The sequence below is a fragment of the Staurois parvus genome, unplaced genomic scaffold (genome assembly GCF_062004578.1).
Source record: "Staurois parvus isolate SC_StPar_1 unplaced genomic scaffold, SC_StPar_1.0 ptg000694l, whole genome shotgun sequence".
Classification (NCBI taxonomy): Eukaryota; Metazoa; Chordata; class Amphibia; order Anura; family Ranidae; genus Staurois; species Staurois parvus.
The window spans coordinates 6767501-6791194 of NW_028318490.1; the positions used below are offsets into that span (position 1 = coordinate 6767501).

The 23694-nt window shown below is 46.3% G+C and overlaps 1 protein-coding gene across 2 annotated transcripts in view; it reads right to left on the reverse strand.

Moving 5' to 3' along the window:
* GANAB (glucosidase II alpha subunit) overlaps positions 1-14976 on the reverse strand; it is a 65286-nt gene extending 50310 nt beyond the window's left edge. The window contains exon 1 of one of the 2 annotated variants that reach the window (XM_089652883.1): positions 14867-14976. In XM_089652883.1, the coding sequence (XP_089509009.1) occupies positions 14867-14883 (17 nt within the window). In that variant the 5' untranslated portion in view covers positions 14884-14976. The remainder of the gene's footprint in view (positions 1-14866) is intronic. The other variant, XM_089652884.1, reaches the window with a different exon arrangement.
* Between the last annotated feature and the right edge of the window lie 8718 nt (positions 14977-23694).

A 23694-nucleotide genomic window follows, 5' to 3' on the forward strand; every position in this document is an offset into this window, starting at 1 on the left:
GGGCCACAGAACTGTTACTGAGGGCCACAGAACTGTTACTGAGGGCCACAGAACTGTTACTTAGGGCCACAGAACTGTTACTCGCACAGACACAGAATTCTTACTCGCACAGACACAGAATTGTTACTCAGGGAAACAGAACTGTTACTGAGGGCCACAGAACTGTTACTTAGGGCCACAGAGTTGTTTCTCGCACAGACACAGAATTGTTACTCGCACAGACACAGAATTGTTACTGAGGGCCACAGAACTGTTACTTGGGGCCACAGAAACGTTAATCAGGGACACAGAATTGTTACTGAGGGCCACAGAACTGTTACTTAGGGCCACAGAATTGTTACTCGCACAGACACAGAATTGTTACTCGCACAGACACAGAATTGTTACTCGCACAGACACAGAATTGTTACTCAGGGACACAGAATCGTTTAATTAAAGAGTATGTCAGACAACATGCAGAGGAGTGGCAGAGGAGGCAATGTTTTAGGAGCGAGCAGACGTGGCAGCAGAGGAAGGGGTCGAGGCAGCACTATTCGCAGCCAGAGGCCAGTGCTCCCGGTGTCATCCAGCGGTCGTGTCTCCACCGACAACCCTGCCGTCGTCGATTGGTTGGCTCGGTCGTCTTCCTCTTCCCAGGTCACCTCTGACACCTACAGCCAACGGTCGGTGGGTACGTCAGACACAACCGTTAGTTGGCATGGCCCGGGACCAAGCCCACTGAAATCACGTGTCCTCTACCTGCCCCTGTCCTTTGCTGTTCCCTCACCAAGCGAAGTATCGCATGCTGTGGGCTCAGCCCCACTGTACAGTGAGGAAGAGCTAACAGAGGGCGGTCAGGAACGGGGGGAGACATCCGCCTTTTCAGCAGCCAGGCGAAGAAGTAGTGGCGAGGAGAGTGGCTCGGTAGCCGGTCTAGAGACAGGTGTGTCTCCTGACCCAGACGCAGCCGAGGGGGCTAGTAGTGAGGCGGAGACCCTACTTGATGATGAGGAGGTTGATCGCACTTGGCAGCCTCGTCGTCATCAGGCAATTTCTTCCGCATCATCAGGAGAAGAGGGTGGCAGCTTGGCAGCGAGCAAAACAGTCGGTGGGTTGCCCAGGAGACAGCAGCAGGGTCGCAGCAGTGTCAGTGGAGCCAAACGGCCACGGAGTAGAGCACCAGCTCCACTGCAGCCTACCACCACGGCCAGTAGTGGTGCCGGTGTGCACGGAGGAAGCAGCAGTCAGCCAGTGAGGAGTATCGGGGGCAAAGTTTCCTACTCGGCGGTGTGGCAATTTTTCGTCAAGCCGCCCGAGGAAGTAAACGTAGCCGTATGTCGACTATGTGGCCAGAAAGTCAAGCGTGGCCAGGGGGCCCATGTTGGGACTACAGCGTTGCGGCAGCATATGCAGCGTCGCCATTTGGTGGCCTGGGAAAACCGTGATAAAGATACGGCGGTTCTGCCCGCCCCAGCCCCATCACCCGCTCCGTTACTTGCTCCGTCACCCGACGTCAATCGCCCTCCATCAGCCAGTCAAGGCTCCAACACCTCTGCTGAGGGGAGTTGGCGCTCGTTGGCATCTTCCGCTCGTTCAGATGCTCCTTCTCCTGCTACTCCTCTTCACGGATTCCGTCAGCAGTCTTTCTTGGAATCCGTTTCCAAGAGACAACAGTTTGCGAGCACGCACCCGACGGTGCAAAAGCTGAACGTCCTCCTGTCCAAGTTGCTGGTGCTGCAGTCCCTCCCTTTCCAAGTGGTGGACTCAGCACCTTTCAGAGAAATGATGGCTTGTGCCGCGCCGCGGTGGAGAGTGCCAAGCCGTCATTTCTTCGCCAAAAAGGCACTGCCAGCCCTGCATTCACATGTAGAAGACATGGTGGGCCAGTCTTTGAGCATGTCGGTCTCTGCCAAAGTGCACGGCAGCGCCGACGTGTGGAGCTGTAACTATGGTCAGGGACAGTACATGTCATTTACGGCCCACTGGGTGAACGTGGTGCCGTCACAGCCGCACCAGCAACTTGGACAGGTCACGCCGCTTTTGCCTCCACGTTTGCACGTCCTTGGTCCGGCAAAGATGTCCGCCTCTACCACCTCTTCTTCCGCCGTGTCCTCAGCCGCCACCCCCGTGCCAAGTCCCATTACCCGACCGGCATATCACATGTGCAGGGCGCAACGGTGTCACGCTGTTCTGCACCTGGTATGCCTTGGCGAACGTAGTCACACAGGGGAGGAACTGCTGAGTGTAATGAACAGAGAAATCGACAGATGGCTGTCTCCGCGCAAACTGAAAATCGGAACCATGTTGACCGACAACGGAAAGAACATGGTGTCTGCTCTGCGTCAAGGAAGGTTGTGCCATGCGCCATGCATGGCTCACGTGTTCAATCTGGTTGTCAAGCGGTTCTTAAAATCCACCATCCCACTGCAAGACATCCTTAAAATGTCACGTAAACTTTGCATGCATTTCAGCCATTCCTACACCGCAAAGCACACCCTCCTTGAGCTGCAGCGGCAGAACGGAATTCCACAGCATCGCCTGATCTGCGACGTTGCAACAAGGTGGAATTCAACCCTACACATGTTAGACCGCCTTTACGAACAGCGAAAGGCCATCACCAATTTCCTGATGTTACAAGCGGATAAAGGTACTCCCCTGTGTAACTTCGATGTCAGCCATTGGCAGCTCATGCGTGACACCTGCCGCTTGCTCAGGCCCTTTGAGGAGGCCACGCTATTCGTGAGTCGGCAGGACTATGGGATGAACGACGTCATTCCTCTGTTGCACGTCCTTGAACAAATGCTGTTAACAATGGCTGGTCAGGGTGCGGTAGACGTGGCGCACAGATCTCAACGCCACATGACCCCTGTGGGGGCAGGACAGGAAGAAGAGGAGGAGGTAGAGGAGGACATTTGTGCTCAGGAATTATTGAGTGAAATGGGTGGTTTTTCCACTCAGCGGACAGGAGTGGAGGAGCAGGAGCATCTGGTAGAGGAGGAGGAGGAGGAGACAGAGGACCCAGACGCACCGTGGCAGTATGCTGTGGAGATGGAGGCAGGGAGTCCCTCGCATTCCTTGGCACAAATGGCCCATAGCATGCTCGCTTGCTTGCGTAGCGACAGCCGAATAATAACCATCAGACAGAGGGATGACTTTTGGCTGTCCACCTTGTTGGACCCTCGCTACCGTTCAAAAATGGTGGCCTTTTTCACACCTGCTGAGAGGGAGGCCAAAATAACGTACTATAAAAACCACCTATGTAGTCAGTTGGTCTCTGCCTTTGTGCGCCAAAGTCCATCCTCAGACACTGTGGGCCCTGTGCGCTCGCGTTCCGCTGCCATGGCAGCAGGGGAGGGGTGGGGTGGTAGGAGCAGTGGCAGCTCCACCAGCAGCGGCTGCCTCAGTCTGCAGTCGATGATGAGTAGCTTTCTTCACCAGCGCAGTGAGGAAACTACTAACCAGCCGCAGCAGCAGCAGCATCAGGTGGACCTGGAGCAGGACCTCAAACAACAGGCTTGGGCCTACTTGGACAGCACCCTGCCAACCGAGGTAGACAATCCCCTTGACTACTGGGCAACGAAACTTGACCTTTGGCCCCAACTAGCTGAATTTGCCCTTGAAAGGCTGTCATGCCCGGCCAGTAGCGTGGCATCGGAGCGCGTGTTTAGTGCGGCAGGAGGTATTGTAACTCCGCGGAGGACACGACTGTCCACCCAAAGTGTGGAGAGACTCACGTTTGTGAAAATGAATCAGGCGTGGATTAGTCTGGATTTCAAACCACCAGTTCCTGACACAACTGACTAAATCCGCCATGAATCATGCCTCAAACATGTGCCACTTTCAGGTCTCCTCACACACTGCTGGTGTGTTGAATTTTTTGACATAGGGTGCTGGCAGATTACGGGCCTCCCATAGCTGCTGCCAGGCCCCTAATCTGCCATGGGCCCCTATATACCGCCTCCTCATGCTGCTGCCAGGTCCAGAGTCTCTCATGGGTCCCTGTACAGCCTCCCATTGCTGCTGTCTCCATCGCCACACTCTGCCATGTGCCACTTTCAGGTCTCCTCACACACTGCTGGTGTGTAGAATTTTTTGACATAGGGTGCTGGCAGATTACGGGCCTCCCATAGCTGCTGCCAGGCCCCTAATCTGCCATAGGCCCCTATATACCGCCTCCTCATGCTGCTGCCAGGTCCAGAGTCTCTCATGGGTCCCTGTACGGCCTCCCATTGCTGCTGTCTCCATCGCCACACTCTGCCATGTGCCACTTTCAGGTCTCCTCACACACTGCTGGTGTGTAGAATTTTTTGACATAGGGTGTTGGCAGATTACGGGCCTCCCATTGCTGCTGCCAGGCCCCTAATCTGCCATGGGCCCCTATATACCGCCTCCTCATGCTGCTGCCAGGTCCAGAGTCTGTCATGGGTCCCTGTACGGCCTCCCATTGCTGCTGTCTCCATCGCCACACTCTGCCATGTGCCACTTTCAGGTCTCCTCACACACTGCTGGTGTGTAGAATTTTTTGACATAGGGTGCTGGCAGATTATGGGCCTCCCATAGCTGCTGCCAGGCCCCTAATCTGCCATAGGCCCCTATATACCGCCTCCTCATGCTGCTGCCAGGTCCAGAGTCTGTCATGGGTCCCTGTACGGCCTCCCATTGCTGCTGTCTCCATCGCCACACTCTGCCATGTGCCACTTTCAGGTCTCCTCACACACTGCTGGTGTGTAGAATTTTTTGACATAGGGTGCTGGCAGATTACGGGCCTCCCATAGCTGCTGCCAGGCCCCTAATCTGCCATGGGCCGCTATATACCGCCTCCTCATGCTGCTGCCAGGTCCACAGTGTCTCATGCCATGTGCCACTTTCAGGTCTCCTCACACTGCTGGTGTGTTGAATTTTTTGACATAGGGTGCTGGCAGATTATGGGCCTCCTATAGCTGCTGCCAGGCCCCTAATCTGCCATAGGCCCCTATATACCGCTTCCTCATGCTGCTGCCAGGTCCAGAGTCTCTCATGGGTCCCTGTACGGCCTCCCATTGCTGCTGTCTCCATAGCCACACTCTGCCATGTGCCACTTTCAGGTCTCCTCACACTGCTGGTGTGTTGAATTTTTTGACATAGGGTGCTGGCAGATTACGGGCCTCCCATTGCTGCTGCCAGGCACGTAATCTGCCATGGGCCCCCGTTCCGACTCCTCATGCTGTGACGTTGCAACAAGGTGGAATTCAACCCTACATATGTTAGACCGCCTTTACAAACAGCGAAAGGCCATCACCGATTTCCTGATGTTAAAAGCGGATAAAGGTACTCCCTGTGTAACTTAGATGTCAGCCATTGGCAGCTCATGCGTGACACCTGCGCTTGCTCAGGCCCTTTGAGGAGGCCACGCTATTCGTGAGTCGGCAGGACTATGGGATGAACGACGTCATTCCTCTGTTGCACGTCCTGGAACAAATGCTGTTAACAATGGCTGGTCAGGGTGCGGTAGACGTGGCGCACAGATCTCAACGCCACATGACCCCTGTGGGGGCAGGACAGGAAGAAGAGGAGGAGGTAGAGGAGGACATTGGTGCTCAGGAATTATTGAGTGAAATGGGTGGTTTTTCCACTCAGCGGACAGGAGTGGAGGAGCAGGAGCATCTGGTAGAGGAGGAGGAGGAGACAGAGGACCCAGACGCACCGTGGCAGTATGCTGTGGAGATGGAGGCAGGGAGTCCCTCGCATTCCTTGGCACAAATGGCCCATAGCATGCTCGCTTGCTTGCGTAGCGACAGCCGAATAATAACCATCAGACAGAGGGATGACTTTTGGCTGTCCACCTTGTTGGACCCTCGCTACCGTTCAAAAATGGTGGCCTTTTTCACACCTGCTGAGAGGGAGGCCAAAATAACGTACTATAAAAACCACCTATGTAGTCAGCTGGTCTCTGCCTGTCTGCGCCAACGTCCATCCTCAGACACTGTGGGCCCTGTGCGCTCGCGTTCCGCTGCCATGGCAGCAGGGGAGGGGTGGGGTGGTAGGAGCAGTGGCAGCTCCACCAGCAGCGGCTGCCTCAGTCTGCAGTCGATGATGAGTAGCTTTCTTCACCAGCGCAGTGAGGAAACTACTAACCAGCCGCAGCAGCATCAGGTGGACCTGGAGCAGGACCTCAAACAACAGGCTTAGGCCTACTTGGACAGCACCCTGCCAACCGAGGTAGACAATCCCCTTGACTACTGGGCAACGAAACTTGACCTTTGGCCCCAACTAGCTGAATTTGCCCTTGAAAGGCTGTCATGCCCGGCCAGTAGCGTGGCATCGGAGCGCGTGTTTAGTGCGGCAGGAGGTATTGCAACTCCGCGGAGGACACGACTGTCCACCCAAAGTGTGGAGAGACTGACGTTTGTGAAAATGAATCAGGCGTGGATTAGTCTGGATTTCAAACCACCAGTTCCTGACACAACTGACTAAATCCGCCATGAATCATGCCCCAAACATGTGCCACTTTCAGGTCTCCTCACACTGCTGGTGTGTTCCATTTTTTGTCATAGGGTGCTGGCAGATTACGGGCCTCCCATAGCTGCTGCCAGGCCCCTAATCTGCCATGGGCCCCTATACCGCCTCCTCATGCTGCTGCCAAGTCCAGAGTCTCTCATGGGTCCCTGTACGGCCTCCCATTGCTGCTGTCTCCATCGCCACACTCTGCCATGTGCCACTTTCAGGTATCCTCACACTGCTGGTGTATTCCATTTTTTGTCATAGGGTGCTGGCAGATTACGGGCCTCCCATAGCTGCTGCCAGGCCCCTAATCTGCCATGGGCCCCTATACCGCCTCATGCTGCTGCCAGGTCCAGAGTCTCTCATGGGTCCCTGTACGGCCTCCCATTGCTGCTGTCTCCATCGCCACACTCTGCCATGTGCCACTTTCAGGTCTCCTCACACTGCTGGTGGGTTCCATTTTTTGTCATAGGGTGCTGGCAGATTACGGGCCTCCCATAGCTGCTGCCAGGCCCCTAATCTGCCATGGGCCCCCGTACCGACTCCTCATGCTGCTGCCAGGCCCGTAATCTGTCATGGGCCCCTGTTGTCGCTTGTTGGCATATTCCGCTCGTTCAGATGCTCCTTCTCTTCACGGAGTCCGTCAGCAGTCTTTCTTGGAATCCGTTTCCAAGAGACAACAGTTTGCGAGCACGCACCAGACGGTGCAGAAACTGAACGTCCTCCTGTCCAAGTTGCTGCTGCCAGGCTCGTAATCTGTCATGCGCCCCTGTACCGCCTCCTCATGCTGCTGCCAGGTCCAGAGTGTGTCATGGGCCCCCGTACCGACTCCAAATGCTGCTGCCAGGCCCGTAATCTGTCATGGGCCCCTGTACCGCCTCCCCATGCTGCTGCCAGGTCCAGATTGTGTCATGGGTCCCTGTACGGCCTCCCATTGCTGCTGCCAGGCCTGTAATCTGCCATGGGCCCCCGTACCGACTCCTCATGCTGCTGCCAGGCCCGTAATCTGCCATGGGCCCCTGTACCGCCTCCTCATGCTGCTGCCAGGTCCAGAGTGTGTCATGGGTCCCTGTACGGCCTCCCATTGCTGCTGTCTCTATCGCCACACTCTGCCATGTGCCACTTTCAGGTCTCCTCACACTGCTGGTGGTTTCCATTTTTGTCATAGGGTGCTGTATGGCCTCCCATTGCTGCTGCCTCCACCGCCACACTGTGGCTCCACACTCTGGTTTTGGCCCCGTGACTGGCCAAATGAGTGAAGTGTGCGGTGATTCTAAGATCGACGGCACTCATCTGCATGTCATACTGCCTGACAGTATTATTTCTCTTCCCCAGCAGACTCCAAGGGCATTTAAATTAAAGGTACAGTGTTCAGCACTAATATTAAGTCTCTCTGAAGCCTAGAAACACCCTTTTTTAAGTTAAATTCACAGCGAATATATTCGACTCGAATCGAAATTTTTCTACGAATTCGCCGAATCAGTCGAATCGAATTTTTGAATACTTCGCTCATCTCTAATCGCCACCATTACTAGTATAAAAAAAACAATTCCAGTATATATACACACACACCATTTGTAGACGCTATAACTTTCACGTAAACCAACATACAATTATTGGGGATTTTATTGTATCAAAGACATGTAGCAGAATCCATTTTGGCCTAATTGTATGAAATGTTATTTTATTCTATTGGATGTTTTATAGCAAAAATTCAAAAACATATTTATTCAAAATGTTCAGTCTTTTTTTGTTTATAGCGCAAAAAAATAAATAAATAAACGCAGAGGTTCAAATACCACTGAAAAAAGCTCTATTTGAAGAAAAAAAAAAAAAAAGGACTTAAATTTAATTTGGGTGCAGCGCTGTATGACTGCACAATTGTCAGTTAAAGTAATGCAGCGCCGTATTGCAAAAAATAGCCTGGTCAGGAAGGGGGGGGGGGGGGTAATCCTCTGGAGGGCAAGTGGTTAATAAACTGCAAACCACACTTCATGTCGGTTAGCAGCCAACTAAGCCGTAAACAACCCCCAGATTGGATCTCAGTAAAGTTATAATATATAAACTAAATCCACATATGTTTTACCTGCCATGTTATTTTGATTGGAGTGCACGTGTAATTATTTTAATGCTGCTACTGCTAGTATTAGTAAATAGACAGAAAAGTATTGCATATTTGTTTTTAACTTTTTTTTTTTTTTACATTTTTTTCAGTTACTTCCTGGTATCCAGGCCAAGGCAAATTATGTCATACATTCCAGGAGACTTCAGGAGGGGTTTTCTCAGGTAAGCACCCCCTCCTGTCTGCATGCCTGAGCCAAGGACAGAGGGATTCTAGGAAGTAACAGTTACATGAATCATCTGCACTTATTCAAAATGGCTACAGGCAGATGCCTTTCAAACGGATTACTCCGCAAAATAAAGCATGGAGACATGGATGGTTGGGGGAGTTTGCTTTGACTATTAAAAGATACATTAAAATAATTTTTTGTTTTCGTGGTGCTCAAATGCAGTGTAGTTCTGCTTTAATGGCTCCAATCGGGAGATTTTCCCCTCACTAACAAAATTCCAAGAGGGATGAAGACAGCAATAAAAGCATGTTCTTGCCAATTAAAAAATCCCAATATGTGTAAATTAATTGGTTTACGTGAAAGTTATAGTGTCTGCGAATGGCAATATATACACACTGAAATATTTATATAATTTTTTATACTAGTAATGGCGACGATCAGCGACTTATAGCGGGACTGTGGCGGGCATTCTGACACTGGGTGAGAAATTACTGTCACGGACATTCCCAATGACACGAATACAGTGATCAGTGTTAATAAAAAGCACCGACACTGTACTTATAACAGTGGGCAGGAAGGGATTAACATTTGGGGTGATTAAAGGGTTAACTGTACTTTTTTTTACGGTGTGTTTTACAGTGTAAGCACGCTGCTTTGTATTGCTATGCAGAGTGTGAATGTATTGCTATGCAGAGCAATACAAAAGCAGCTTGCTGGAGCTGACAGGGGAGAGATCTGTATGGTTTACATACAGACCTCTCCCCCCCGTCCGTGATACTCGGCAATCTCCAGGTGCTGGTGGGGAATCTCCATCCGGGACCCAGGGATTTGCAGCTGAAGCCGCCAATGGCGGCGTGGTTAGGGCACGTGTAGGGAGAGCGGCACACACCCCCTACCTGGAAATGCAAATTCACACATATACAAGTGATGCTGCGCAGCCCTGCAGCAGTATTTCTGCTATAGGGTGGCGGGCAAACCGTTAATTGCACTTTGAGCACAGATGCAATTCATGCCTTTTTAATCACATGACCTCTGCTGACGGTTGGCATTGCTCCATGAAAGACAAGTACTTCTGTTAATCTTTATCCATTGCAGCAGAACTGACCACAGCTTTAGGTTTGAGGCCCCGTTCACACTTGCAATTAGGGTCACAGGACAGCTTTCAGCAGCAAGAATTTGAGAATTCCTGCAGACAGAATGACAGGCATTTGTCGACAACTGCGGCCACAGTCTATACAAATCAATGATAGGCTGCATGCTCTTTCACTGTTGTAAATGAACAAACAGTGCTGCATGTTCATTCATAATAGTAAAAGATCATTCAGAGGTGTGGCTCTGTGTAATGTATCTGCAGCTTTTACTTCATACAGAGCACTGGCAGATACATTACGCAGACCCGCAGCTCTGAAGGATCTTTTACTGCTATGATTGAACAAGTAGCACTGATCATTTATCGCAGGGACAGATCACGTAGCTTGCGATTGTTTTGTATCCCCAAACACTATTCATGTAATTCTGTCTGCAGGAATCCGCTAGTTCTCGATGCCAGAAAGCACACTGTAGCCCTAGTCGCAAGTGTCAATGGGGTCTTCAACCTAAAGCTGAAATGACTCCTGCTGGAATGGATAAAGATTGAAGTGATCGTAAACTCCCTTTCTTGCCTTGTATGTACAGGTAAACCTATAATAAAGCTTACCTGTACATACAGTAAATACCACCCTCTACCATTTAGGAGATATTTACATGTGTAGCAGCCAGTGATGTCACCAGCACATGCCATTCATTGACAGAGCTGTACCACGGCCATCACTCCAGCATGCATGTGCAGGGGTGACATCATTGCAGCTCAGCCATGCAAACAGCCGCGGCTCATGGACCTAGAAGGAACACCAGGTGAAGTTGGATTCCCTGCCAGCGGCGACAGCGCCGCTGGAAAGATCCATTTCTTAAGCAAGTCTGTCATAATGTACTTGTATTTAGTGCATATCAGCACATTATGACATGAGCCTACTGAGGGATTTTTTTTTTTTTTTTTTTTTAAAGCACAGTTTACTACCGCTCTACCAGAACTTGCCATTCATGGAGCAATGCCAAAAGTCAGCAGAGATCATATGATTGGGATAAAAAAAAAACAAAACAAAAAACATTAAGCCCCTTTCACATGGGAGTTCTGCGCAGGTCCAATTGTCAGTTTTTCAGGCGGACCTGATCGGAAAGGTCCATTCATCGCTATTGACAGATGGCTGTAAATGGTCTTGTGTGTTTACACCTGCCTACCTCTGGGTCCACTTACAGTGAAACTTTAGGTAATAAACATGGAACAGGTGGAATTTTTAATGCAGAAAAAACATGCTGTGTCTCTCCTTCATTAAAATTATGTACCGGTCTGTCCACCCTGTACAATGAGGCACGCACGAGCAGCTCACTGTAGAAATTCAGCAATACCGAAGTTGGTGGAAATCCCGCGCATGCGTGGGAGTGATGTCATCCCTAGCCAGCCAATGAAAGCAGCCAGAGATTGATACCTGGAAGCCGGCTGCTGGAAGAGGTCAGTGGTTTGCAGGAAGCTCCAGGACATTGCATTGCTGGAGCCAAGGCGAGTATAGTTCTGGATCGAACAGAAAAACTCCCAACCAGAGAGCAGAGAGGGCTTGATCTGTGTCCTTTCTTCATAAACTGAGCAGACATGGAAGTGTCATTCTCCACTGAGCTCCGATCAGCAGGGGATCTGTGAACTGATCTAAAAAGAAACCTCCGGTGTGAAAGGGGCCTTGGGCATAGAGAGGGGACTGGTTGTGCTGGCTGTGCCACCTCCCACAGAAACAACCATAATCTGTCTTTCAGAAAGGGCGAGTAGCTACAGTCAGCATACAGGGGTGTATTTTTGGGGAAAAGGGGACACTAATAAGAATGAGACTGAGTGCTATAGACATATGGTCCCATAGGGAGTTAAAGTGATTGTAAACCTCAGACAAAATATGAACAAAGCATATCCCTCTAGAGGGTGTATTTGTCTCAGTCCAGAGCACCAAGTGTCACTGTCTGCTGCTTCGTTCCTCTTATCACTATGAATCACTGGCAAGTTTTCCTGACACCAATATAAAAAAAAAAAAAAAAAAAAAAAGAGAGGCCTCCAGCAGATTGGCATCTTCAGCTCTGTTGCTGTGTACAGGAAAGTGTGTTTCTTCTTTCCAATCAGCTCTCGAAGCTCTCCTCACTGAGCTCTGCAGAGAGAAACCTCGGCTCTCTGCCTCCTTTTTTCTGAACTCTCAGATAAGCTTTAAAATTCAGCACTCTGAACAGATGTCGAGAAAAAGCTCCAGATAAACTGGTACAGCTTATATAGGTGGTTTGGTTTCATCTCTGTGCATCACCGAAGGCAAGTCCCATCACTGGGTATATGTAAGGGTTTACAACCAAATAAACCAGTTGAAGACTCTAGCTGTATTAAGACACGCTGAAAAAAAAAGTCATTAATATACACAGGGCATGTGTAACATCCTGTCCTCCTGCCAGGACCTCCCGTGTCCCAGTATTCGGCAATTCAGCTCTGATTAAGCGAAGCAGCATTGGAGTAGACAGAGAAAGTTCTGACAGCGCCAAAAAAAAAAAAAAAAAAAAAAAAGAATCTGGCAATGTCTATCAAAAACATTGCTACATTGCTCAAAGGAGAATAAAGAAACATACTAAATGAAACATTGTTTCTTTGTATCTGTTTATTCATCTACAGTCCAAAGGGATGTCCTTTCTGAAGATGAAGTCAGTTAAAGCAACCTAACCAGTAAAAAAACATTTCATTTTATTTTTTTTTTTAATTAAATGTTCCTCTTTTCCTCCTTATTAACCCTTATTTTACTCTAAACAGCCCTAATTAGCTCCTTATTCTCCTACTCCATTCTATTTTCCTGCCGATTTTGATTTCGTGTTAGTTTCTATTTTATTAAGATTTAAAAACTTTTTTGATGGTTAATATTTTTACACCTTTGCAAATTTCATATTTTAAGAAAAGTACAAAATTGAAGAAAAAAAACAAAAACCAGCAAGCGGCAGACAGGCGTTATGGAAGCATTTTTACCATTTCCCAAACGCCTGGGAAAATTCTGCACATTGCAGCACATGGTGCTGTTCAAACGGGAGCATTAGCGTCGCAGCAAAACGGACACCTCTGGTCTAGTCAGGAGGAGTTGAAGCCTCCCATTCAAGTCTATGGTGCCGCTCCACAAACGCCCGGCGTTCGCGACACAGTTGCAGATCGTTAACACCATTCAAACTTCATTATAGGCATTTGTGGGGTGTTTTTAATGCTTGGCAAACGCCTAGCAATCGCCGCTAAACAGAGCATTCGGCGTTTGCAGAGCGTTAAAAATGCTCCGCAAATGCTGGACAAACGCTTGTCAAACGCTATAGGGGCGTTTGGCAAAAGTTGGAAAAACAGTCAAGTGTGAACGAGCCCTTACACTGCTAAAAGAAAAAAAGGCTTTTTGTTACATTTAATTGTTTAAGAATTGCGAGGAATAAAAAAAAAAAAAAAAAAAAAAAATTGCTGCAAGACAATACTCACAAAAAGAAATCCTTGTTTGTCATTTAAAAAAAAAAAAACCAAACAATATATGTATTACATATTTATCTTATCACCAAATAAACAGACCCATGGCAGAAATGTAAAAATTGCTCCGGTCCATAGGGAAGTACACAGGTGTGAGAGCCGAAGGGGTTAAAAAATGTAAACCATTAAAGCGGAGTTCCAGCTGAAAAAAAACAAAAGTCAACAGCTACAAAAATTGTAGCTGCTGACTTTTAAAATACAGCCACTTACCTGTCCCTCTGTCCAGTGGTGTCCCCACCATTGCTGGTTTCACCGGCCATCTTCTCTCCCTGGTGCAGGCATCTTTAGTGTGGGCACCCGGCTGCGACAGCTTGTGGCTTCACAGCTGGGGGTCCACTACACATGAAGTGCTGCGCTTTTTGAATGGCCCTGTAGTCTTCAGGGACCTGTCACGTGTCCCAAAAGACTACGGGGGGGGGGGGGAATGATGAGGACAACTTCCGCTTCCGATCGCCTAGGCAATCGCAGTGGGAGTGAGTGGATACCTGTCAAATTCAGGTACCCGTTCCCCCTCCCCAAAAGGTGCCAATCCTTAATGGGGAGTGGGGGACAAAGCATTAAAGCGGAACTCCCCCTTTTGGATGGAACTCCCCTTTAAGGGTCAGTTCACAACATAGAAACACAGTCCAGATGCGTTCCTGCATGCATTTTAAGTGTGTTCAGGTGCGTTTCTGAACCCTTCCAGTTCACCCCCCCCCCCCCTTCTTTTTCTTCAATTCAAATAGGGACCCCAGTGTTCCAGTGTGTTTTACCGCGGTCCAGTACATTTCTGTGCAGGAAATACGCAGCCTATTTTTTTTTCTGCATTCAGAACTGCAAGCACTGGTGAACTATGACACTGACAACCATATAACCTACTTTCTGTGCATTTTGGATGTGTTGCTCACATTACAGCGTACACCCATGTGAGGGCCGACCCAGTCATGTCCATTGGGACACAGTGTTGGCACAGACAGCTCCCATCAGTGCAGGTCCCCGGGTGCACACTGACAGTGATTGGGGTGTACACCCGCATGGATGTCAAGATTGGAAGCAGTGATTGTACAATGGCTGGCCTGCACCGGAATGCATGGAACTCCAGTACCCCCCATGTAGGCAGACATGGCCTCACACAGGGGTACACTGAGGAACCCCCCAATAAATGAGGCCTTTGCACACACAGGACAGGTATTCCCAACACACCCACTGAGACCTTCCCTGCAACAGCACTGGAAGTCCCCAGCTACACACAGGAGGAGGAGTGCTGAGGATCAGTGACATCTCTATGGGGGTCACACTACAGAACCCCCTCCTCCACATCAGTGTACAGAGGAGACATCTGCAGGTATCTGTACGCTGACTATCCCACATCAACAATGGCAGCAGCCAGGAGCTCCCTCTTCCCCTACACAGCACACACTGCCAGGCAGGACAGCAGCTCTTCTCATTCCCGCCATTCAAGGCGTCACACCTCCCCCCCATCCCCACCACACAGAGCAGCGAGCTCTCCTCACACACAGCCCGCTCTCACCTCCACACCGCCGCCATCTTGGATCCGCTCTCCCCCCTCCACCCAGTCCCCAGCTAGCCGGCTCCCTGACAGAGGGCACGCCCAATCTGAGGACGTCAAAACTTTTTCACTGGCGCTTCCCGTTGACACGTCACCTCGTCTGGTTGGTTAGGTATCGTTTAATCCCGATAAGCCCCGCCCCTCATTTAGAGCTGGGGATGATGTCGCCGCTCAACGATGATTGGGGGAGCAGTGCAGACAATGGGCGGGGCGGATGTTGTTGGGAGATGATAGGCTGGGGCAGAGGGGTCAGGTGTCATCACTGCTGAATGTTCTCTACACCGACCTCGCAGCATGGGAGGGGGATTAGATAAAGGATAGCACGTGGTTAGCATGTCTGCCTAGTTCCCACGTCTGGGCTCAAATGCCAGGCAGGGCACATCTGCATGGAGTTTGCATGATCTCACTGCATTTGTGTAGGCTTCCTCCTGTTGGTAGTTTCCCTTGATCCTCTAAATAGTTCTAATTAGCGCCTGCAATGTACTGTGGACAGGTAGCCGCTGCAAGCAAAGCAATTTACAGGTACATCACTGCCTGCTTCAGGCACACGTGTCCCCAGCCAGCACCTGCTGTCAGTGGTGTCCCTAGGCGAGTGCGCGGGGTGACACCAAACCCGCTTTATGAAAAGGTAAGTTGTAAAGCAAGCTGACAATCCCTGCAGGATGGATCGGATCTGTGGATTGAGCATAATGGCTCGGAATCCGATCCATTATGCTCCCCAATCCGCAGATCTGATCCATCCTGCGGGGATTGTCGGCTTGCTTTGCAACTTACCTATTCGTGGAGTGGGTCTGGTGTCACCCCGTATAGGTTGCATGCCGACGATCCCTGCAGGATGGATCAGATGCGGATTGAGCATAATGAATCAGAGTCCAATCCATTATCCTCCCCAATCCACAGATCCAATCCATCCTGCGGGGATCATCGACATGCAACCTATACGGGGTGACACCAGATCTGCTCCACGAAAAGGTAAATTGTAAAGCCAGCCAACGATCCCCGCAGGATGGATTGGATTTGCAGATTGAGCATAATGGATCGGAGTCCAATCCATTATGCTCAATCCGCAGATCTGATCCATTCTGTGGGGATCGTCGAAGGGTGACACCAACCCTAGGGACGCTTCTGCCTGCTGTGATTGTATGTAGCACAAATCTGTCAGCAGGTCCTGAGATCAATTACATTGTATGACAGTTTATGTATGCGTGACAAATAATTTACAAGGAAAGGACTGTTTATAAAGTTACATGGAATCAATAAAACTGTTGATAAAAGTTGAACAAACATTATCAACATGAGGTTTTGAAAACAAAGCTTTTGTATCAATATCTGCTGCTTTCGTTCATGTGTACTCATAAGCCAGGTCATGAAGGATGGAATGGGGAATATGGAAAAATTGGAGTTGTTTGTAAGGGGTGGTTGTCCTTAAAGAGGGAATGGAGGGAGGAAAGAAACCTGAAGAGAAAAAAAAGTAAGAAAAAAAGTAGAAAGGGAACAAGAGAGGAAGAAGACATTTTTTTTCTTAAGAGACTTTAATTCAAAGGTATCCAAGACTGTTAATACCCATAGCAGGGTAGTAAATGTGTGTCTAAAGTTGGCCATACACAGGTCGAATTCCAAAAAAATTTTCTTTAGAAAATCTTTTCTAAGAATTTTCGTTTCAAATTTCACAGCATTAGCGGGCCGCGGCAAAGGACGATTTTCCAGTGATCGAGCATGTTGGAAATTGTTTGAAAAATGAAAAAATTTCTAATCAATGACAGGAGAATAGTGTAAGAAATATCATCGAAAAAGGAACGAGCATGAGCTGTGACCTGGGAAGATTAGAAGATTCTTGGCCACAAAAATTCTTTTCTGTAGCAACATGAGGTGAAAGTGAAGGCTTGGTTGGTTGAATTTCGAAATCAATGGTGGCGCCATCAGATTACAAAAAGCACAACATTTCTGAAAATGCATTCAGAATTTACCCACGTATGGCCTGCATTAGTCTTCCTTATACAGAAGAATTTCTTACATTTATTGTTTAAAATACTCAGGTTTTCTGTGACCCTGATATTGTCCACCCTGTGTTTGACCAACAGAATAAGTTGCTATTTCCTATGCCAAACAAGAGTTAGCTGCGATGCAATGAGAATTTGGTGTGTCAGTGATTACTGTGCTTTTGTCAGAGCTTTAATCTTGCTGTGTAGGAGGCCCTGATGATGACTTCTGGGAATGCATTTATGAAACAGTGATCGAAGTAGGCAAAAGAAAGGTGTGATGAAGGAATACAGTATGTTTCCAGTTGTTGACCAGCCTCAGCAGCATTAATCGGAATATTTGGGATTTATATGTACCTCCTCATCATAACCTTGTATGCTACTTCTGTGTTGGTCACATTTACATAAGGAACATCTGGCCAAGTTATCCAAAATGTAATCCTCTTCTGTTTTAGCTTGGGGTAGGTCTCCCAGTTGCCTACATAGTTAGGTCCATATATAATTGAACACAGGCACAATTTTAGGTTTTGTTTTTCAGGTATTTACCAAAACATATTCAAGCTATAATTATATACTGGATATAGGCTGAACGTGCACACTCTCAGGTTTAATTTGAGGGTATGTACATCCAAATTGGAGGAAGGGTTTAGGAATTACAGCTCTTAAGAATAGCCATCCACCCTTTTTCAAGGGACCAAAAGTAATTGGACAATTGAATCAAAAGCTGTTTCATAGCCAGGTGTGGGCTACTCCTTTATGTCTGCATCATTTAAGCAGATAAAAGGTCTGGAGTTGATTCTAAGTGTGGGATTTGTATTTGGAATCTATTGCTGTGAACCTACATCATGCGTTCAAAGGAGCTGACCATGCAAGTGAAACAGGCCATTGTAAGGCTTCAAAAATGAAACAAATCCATCAGAGAGATAGCAGCAATATTAGGAGTGGCCAAATAAAGTTTGGTACATTCTGAGGAAAGAAGAACGCAGTGGTAAGCTCAGCAACATAAAAAGGCATGGACATCCACAGGAGGCAACAGTGGTGATCACAGGATCCTCTCCATGGTAAAGAAAAACCATTCACAACATCCAGACAAGTGAAGGACACTCTCCAGGAGGTAGGTGTATCATTGTCAAAGTCTACAATCAAGAGAAGACTTCACAAGAGCAAATACAGAGGGTTCACAAAAGGTGCAAACCATTCATAAGCCTGAAGAATAGAAAAGCCAGATTAGACTTTGCCAAAAAACATCTAAAAAAGCCAGACCAGTTCTGGAAAAGCATTCTTTGGACGGATGAAACGAAGATTAATCTATACCAGAATGATGGGAAGAAAAGTGTGGAGAAGGCTTGGAACAGCTCATGATCCAAAGCACACAACTTCATCTGTAAAACATGGTGGAGGCAGTGTGATGGCATGGGTATGCATGGCTTCCAGTGGCACTGGGTCATTGGTGTTTATTGATGATGGGACAGAAGGCAGAAGCAGCTGGATAAATTCTGCAGTGTTTAGAGATATACTGTCAGCCCAGATTCAGCCAAATGCAGCAAAGTTGATTGGATGGCGCTTCACAGTACAGACAGACAATGATCTAAAACATACTGCAAAAGCAACCCACGAGCTTCTAAAGGAAAATAAGTGGAATATTCTGCAATGGCCAAGTCAACCATCTGATCTCAACCCAATTGAGCATGCATTTAACTTGCAGAAGGCAAAACTAAAGGCAGAAAGAGCCACAAACAAAGAACAACTGAAGACAGCTGCAGTTAGAGCCTGACAAAGCATCAGAAAGGAGGAAACCCAGTCTATGGTAATGTCCATGGGCTCCAGACTTCAGGCAATCATTGCAGGTAAAGGATTCTCAACAATATATTAAAAATGAACATTTTATTTATGATTATATTCATTTGAAAATGGAGGGACTGTGTATACAAATGGATGCAGTTCCTAAAATTTGTACTTGATATTTATGTTCAACCCCTTGAATTAAAGCTGAAAGTCTGCACTTCAGATTCACTTGGCTTGTTTCATTTTAATTTATTCTGGTGGCAAACAGAGCCAAAAGTATGAAAATTGTGCCTGTGTCCAAATATATATGGACCTAACTGTATGTGTGTCTTGTATGTTACGGGAGCCAATTTATTTGGAAGCAAAAATTTGAAATTAGTTTGGGGTTCACAAGGTTGAGTGGTCTCTATATTTAATTATATCAGATACCCTGTGTAGTACTTGTATGAATCTATCAAGTTCAGTGGGTGGTATGATGCTAGAGGATGTAAAAAAGTGTTGGACCCTGTGGCAGCTTTAGAGGACCACCAGGCTCAGGTCTTAGGTTAAGACAAGAAGAAAGTCCCCTGCGCTCAAGAGTGGTAAGATGATAAATAAACATCAGGTCCTTAGTGCATCCAATGTCAGCACAGGCCTTGCTTCCCTGAGGTCAGGGGAAACCCAAATGAGTAAGTCTAAAACAAGGGAAAAATAGGGTGTACCAGCCTAGTGCATTACCTGAGAAGTAACTTATTAAAGCCAAAGTAGATATACAGTCAGGTCCATAAATATTGGGACATCAACACAATTCTAACATTTTTGGCTCTATACAACACCACAATGGATTTGAAATGAAACGAATGAGATGTGCTTTAACTGCAGACTGTCAGCTATAATTTGAGGGTATATACATCCAAATCAGGTGAACGGTGTAGGAATTACAACAGTTTGCATATGTGCCTCTCACTTATTAAGGGACCAAAAGTAATGGGACAATTGGCTTCTCAGCTGTTCCATGGCCAGGTGTGTGTTATTCCCTCATTATCCCAATTACAATGAGCAGATAAAAGGTCCAGAGTTCATTTCAAGTGTGCTATTTGCATTTGGAATCTGTTGCTGTCAACTCTCAAGATGAGATCCAAAGAGCTGTCACTATCAGTGAAGCAAGCCATCATTAGGCTGAAAAAACAAAACAAACCCATCAGAGAGATAGCAAAAACCTTAGGCATGGTCAAAACAACTGTTTGGAACATTCTTAAAAAGAAGGAACGCACCGGTGAGCTCAGCAACACCAAAAGACCCGGAAGACCACGGAAAACAACTGTGATGGATGACCAAAGAATTCTTTCCCTGGTGAAGAAAACACCCTTCACAACAGTGGGCCAGATCAAGAACACTCACCAGGAGGTAGGTGTATGTGTGTCAAAGTCAACAATCAAGAGAAGACTTCACCAGAGTGAATACAGAGGGTTCACCACAACATGTAAACCATTGGTGAGCCTCAAAAACAGGAAGGCCAGATTAGAGTTTGCCAAACGACATCTAAAAAAGCCTTCACAGTTCTGGAACAACATCCTATGGACAGATGAGACCAAGATCAACTTGTACCAGAGTGATGGGAAGAGAAGAGTATGGAGAAGGAAAGGAACTGCTCATGATCCTAAGCATACCACCTCATCAGTGAAGCATGGTGGTGGTAGTGTCATGGCGTGGGCATGTGTGGCTGCCAATGGAACTGGTTCTCTTGTATTTATTGATAATGTGACTGCTGACAAAAGCAGCGGGATGAATTCTGAAGTGTTTCGGGCAATATTATCTGCTCATATTCAGCCAAATGCTTCAGAACCCATTGGACGCCGCTTCACAGTGCAGATGGACAATGACCCAAAGCATACTGCAAAAGCAACCAAAGAGTTTTTTAAGGGAAAGAAGTGGAATGTTATGCAATGGCCAAGTCAATCACCTGACCTGAATCCGATTGAGCATGCATTTCACTTGCTGAAGACAAAACCGAAGGGAAAATGCCCCAAGAATTAGCAGGAACTGAAGACAGTTGCAGTAGAGGCCTGGCAGAGCATCACCAGGGATGAAACCCAGCGTCTGGTGATGTCTATGCGTTCCAGACTTCAGGCTGTAATTGACTGCAAAGGATTTGCAACCAAGTATTAAAAAGTGAAAGTTTGATTTATGATTATTATTCTGTCCCATTACTTTTGGTTCCTTAACAAGTGGGAGGCACATATGCAAACTGTTGTAATTCCTACACCGTTCACCTGATTTGGATGTAAATACCCTCAAATTAAAGCTGACAGTCTGCAGTTAAAGCACATCTTGTTCATTTCATTTCAAATCCATTGTGGTGTTGTATAGAGCCAAAAATGTTAGAATTGTGTCGATGTCCCAATATTTATGGACCTGACTGTATACTCACAAACATATCAAAAACATATCAATGTCCAAAGCAACCAAGTCACCAGGTAGCAACCAAATGGGAGAAGACCCTCAAATGGCTGACGCATTTCAAGGGGTGATCCCCTTTTCTCAGAGCCAATCTTAGTTGACATAGGCAGTCATAATATAACAAATAATGAGGTCACATGGTGTTAAACAGGCTCCTCCCACTGGAAGGTGGGGTAACAGCCCAAACCCTATACAGCTGGCTGCAATATTGGCATATGTGAGATCACAATAAAATTACATTGAATAGTTGGCCCATATATGCTACAATTAAAAATACATAAAATAGATAAATGGTAAAACAGATAAATCATATAGGTCATAAAAACACTTTTGCTTACATATGTGTGCATCCTTGGGAGTTATGTAATTGGTGTATCCATCAGCCTACTCCCTTAAAGATGTATATTAGTTGGTGGTGCTGCTGGGGATCGTAAAGTGTATGCCATGTGAGAGTGGAGAAGTAATATGAATTGCCCAGCAGGGTGCAACATGTCCCCGTGGAATGCACATCATCCGAAAACCAGAAGTTCAGCCTGTGTATGCGATCCAGCTGCAACTTCCAGACCTATGCTTACCTGTAGTTGTATAGAACAGCCTTTGGAATTTTTGGCTTGGTAGAATGTCACTTGAAGCAAACAATTTTCTTTTGGAGTGATTTAAAGGCAAAAGAAGGGATATTTACAGGAATGATTTTAGAATAGTATCAGAGTTTGGGGAGTCATTTTTACTGCTGACACTCCATTTGTGGGAGGATCAGGGATTTTCAGGAGAGGAATAAGGGGACATAGCTTCATAAAGTGAGGAGTGAAAGGGTGTAATTTTGCCGCCAAGGTAACAAATATATTGGTTGCCCAGCAGAAGAGAGGCTTTCTTTAGGTAGAGTTAATGATTGCTTGAGTCGGTTAATGTTTAAAGATTAATTTAACATTATATGCAACATGCAAATTGGTAAAGGTGCATCAGATCAATACATTAATACTCCATCCAACAAACAATGCAGTGAAAAATAAATTGTGCAAAATAAATCCAATTGAATAAAATAACCTTATAATTATTTTATTATATACAGTTGGATTGACTTTGCCAAATTTATTTTTGTGTATGTGATTATCTGCGCACAAGCGTGTGAACAATAAAACTGCAAGCATGAAGTGAAAAAAAAATCACTTAAATGTGTATAAAAAATAAATTATGTGCTATTAGACAAAAAAATTGTTTTGTTTCGATTTGTTATATAAATAATACATTCGAATTTGGATTTATTTTATTTGAACTTCAAATTTGGAAGACAGTTATATTCTATTTTTTTCTATTGTTTTTTTCTATTCTTTTATACTTCAATCTTTTCTATTCGAATTCAAACTTATTCTATTTGAAATTTGAATGTCAGAAGACAGTTATATTTTTTCTATTTTATTGTATTGTTTTTGCCATTCTACCATTCTGTTCTTTTTTTTTTATTCTATTCCTTCATTTTCTACTATTCTATTCTTTTTAAAACTCAAACTTCAGAAGACGGCTATATTCTAACACTAATATTTCAGACAAAATCTATTTTATTTTTTTTCTATTATATTCTTTTATGTTCTATTCTATTTCAATCTATTATTTTCTGTTCTATTCCCTTATTTTCTATTATGTTCTCTTTTACTCTATTCTTTTCTATTCTATTTTAATTTTTTTGCAATTCATTTATATTCTATTTACTTTATTTTTGAAGGAAATCGGTAATATTTGAACTTTCGAATCTGAATTTCAGATTAGATTTTATTCCGTTATTTTGGAATTGTTACTATTGTAATTCAGAAATTCATATACATCCTAATCTTCAAATAACAATAAAATTTGTTTGAATTTCGATTTGGAACAAAACGAATCACACATGTCTATGTGCTATCACCAATAGTTTATCTGTGAATAATAACCACTGTCTGTGATCTGATATATGTATGTGTTTTCAACAATCATCAAATAATCAGAAAAAACTATCAACAAATCATAAACAATAAAAGTCCATAAACTTGTAAATGTGGTAGTCCCATACAACTTTCAGGTAAGTGCTGCAAGAACGTGCTAGTAGAAATACCTCCACAGCAATGAATCCCTTTTTGGGCAAACACTCACCTCTCTGTACTGACTCCCCGTGACAAAGGTCAATATGCACTCCAATACTAAACTGACTCCTTTCTTTCTTAATCAGCAAGGACTCTGGCTCTTGGAGAACCTCAGCAGCTCAGATGGGTGGGTGGAGGACTGGCTCCTGTCACAAGCGGAGTGATACCAAATGCACTCTGCCTGGGACAGCAACAGCCGGCGATACATGCAGGGTGATTCCTGGATTGTGTTAAAGGTCGGTTTATATTAAAATCACATATCAATGGGCATATCTGTTCTAGTTCTGCACTGGTTACTCTGGGTTGCTTTCAAACTGATCCACAGATGCAGCGCAATGCACCTGCGGGCTACCTGCACTGAGCCATAGACTTGTTATTACGTGCGGGTTCGGTGCCCTTTCTGAAAGCACACCAAAGCTCCTGAATGCAGGAGTTTTGTGCACCTTCAGAAAGTGCACCACACCTGCAGTAT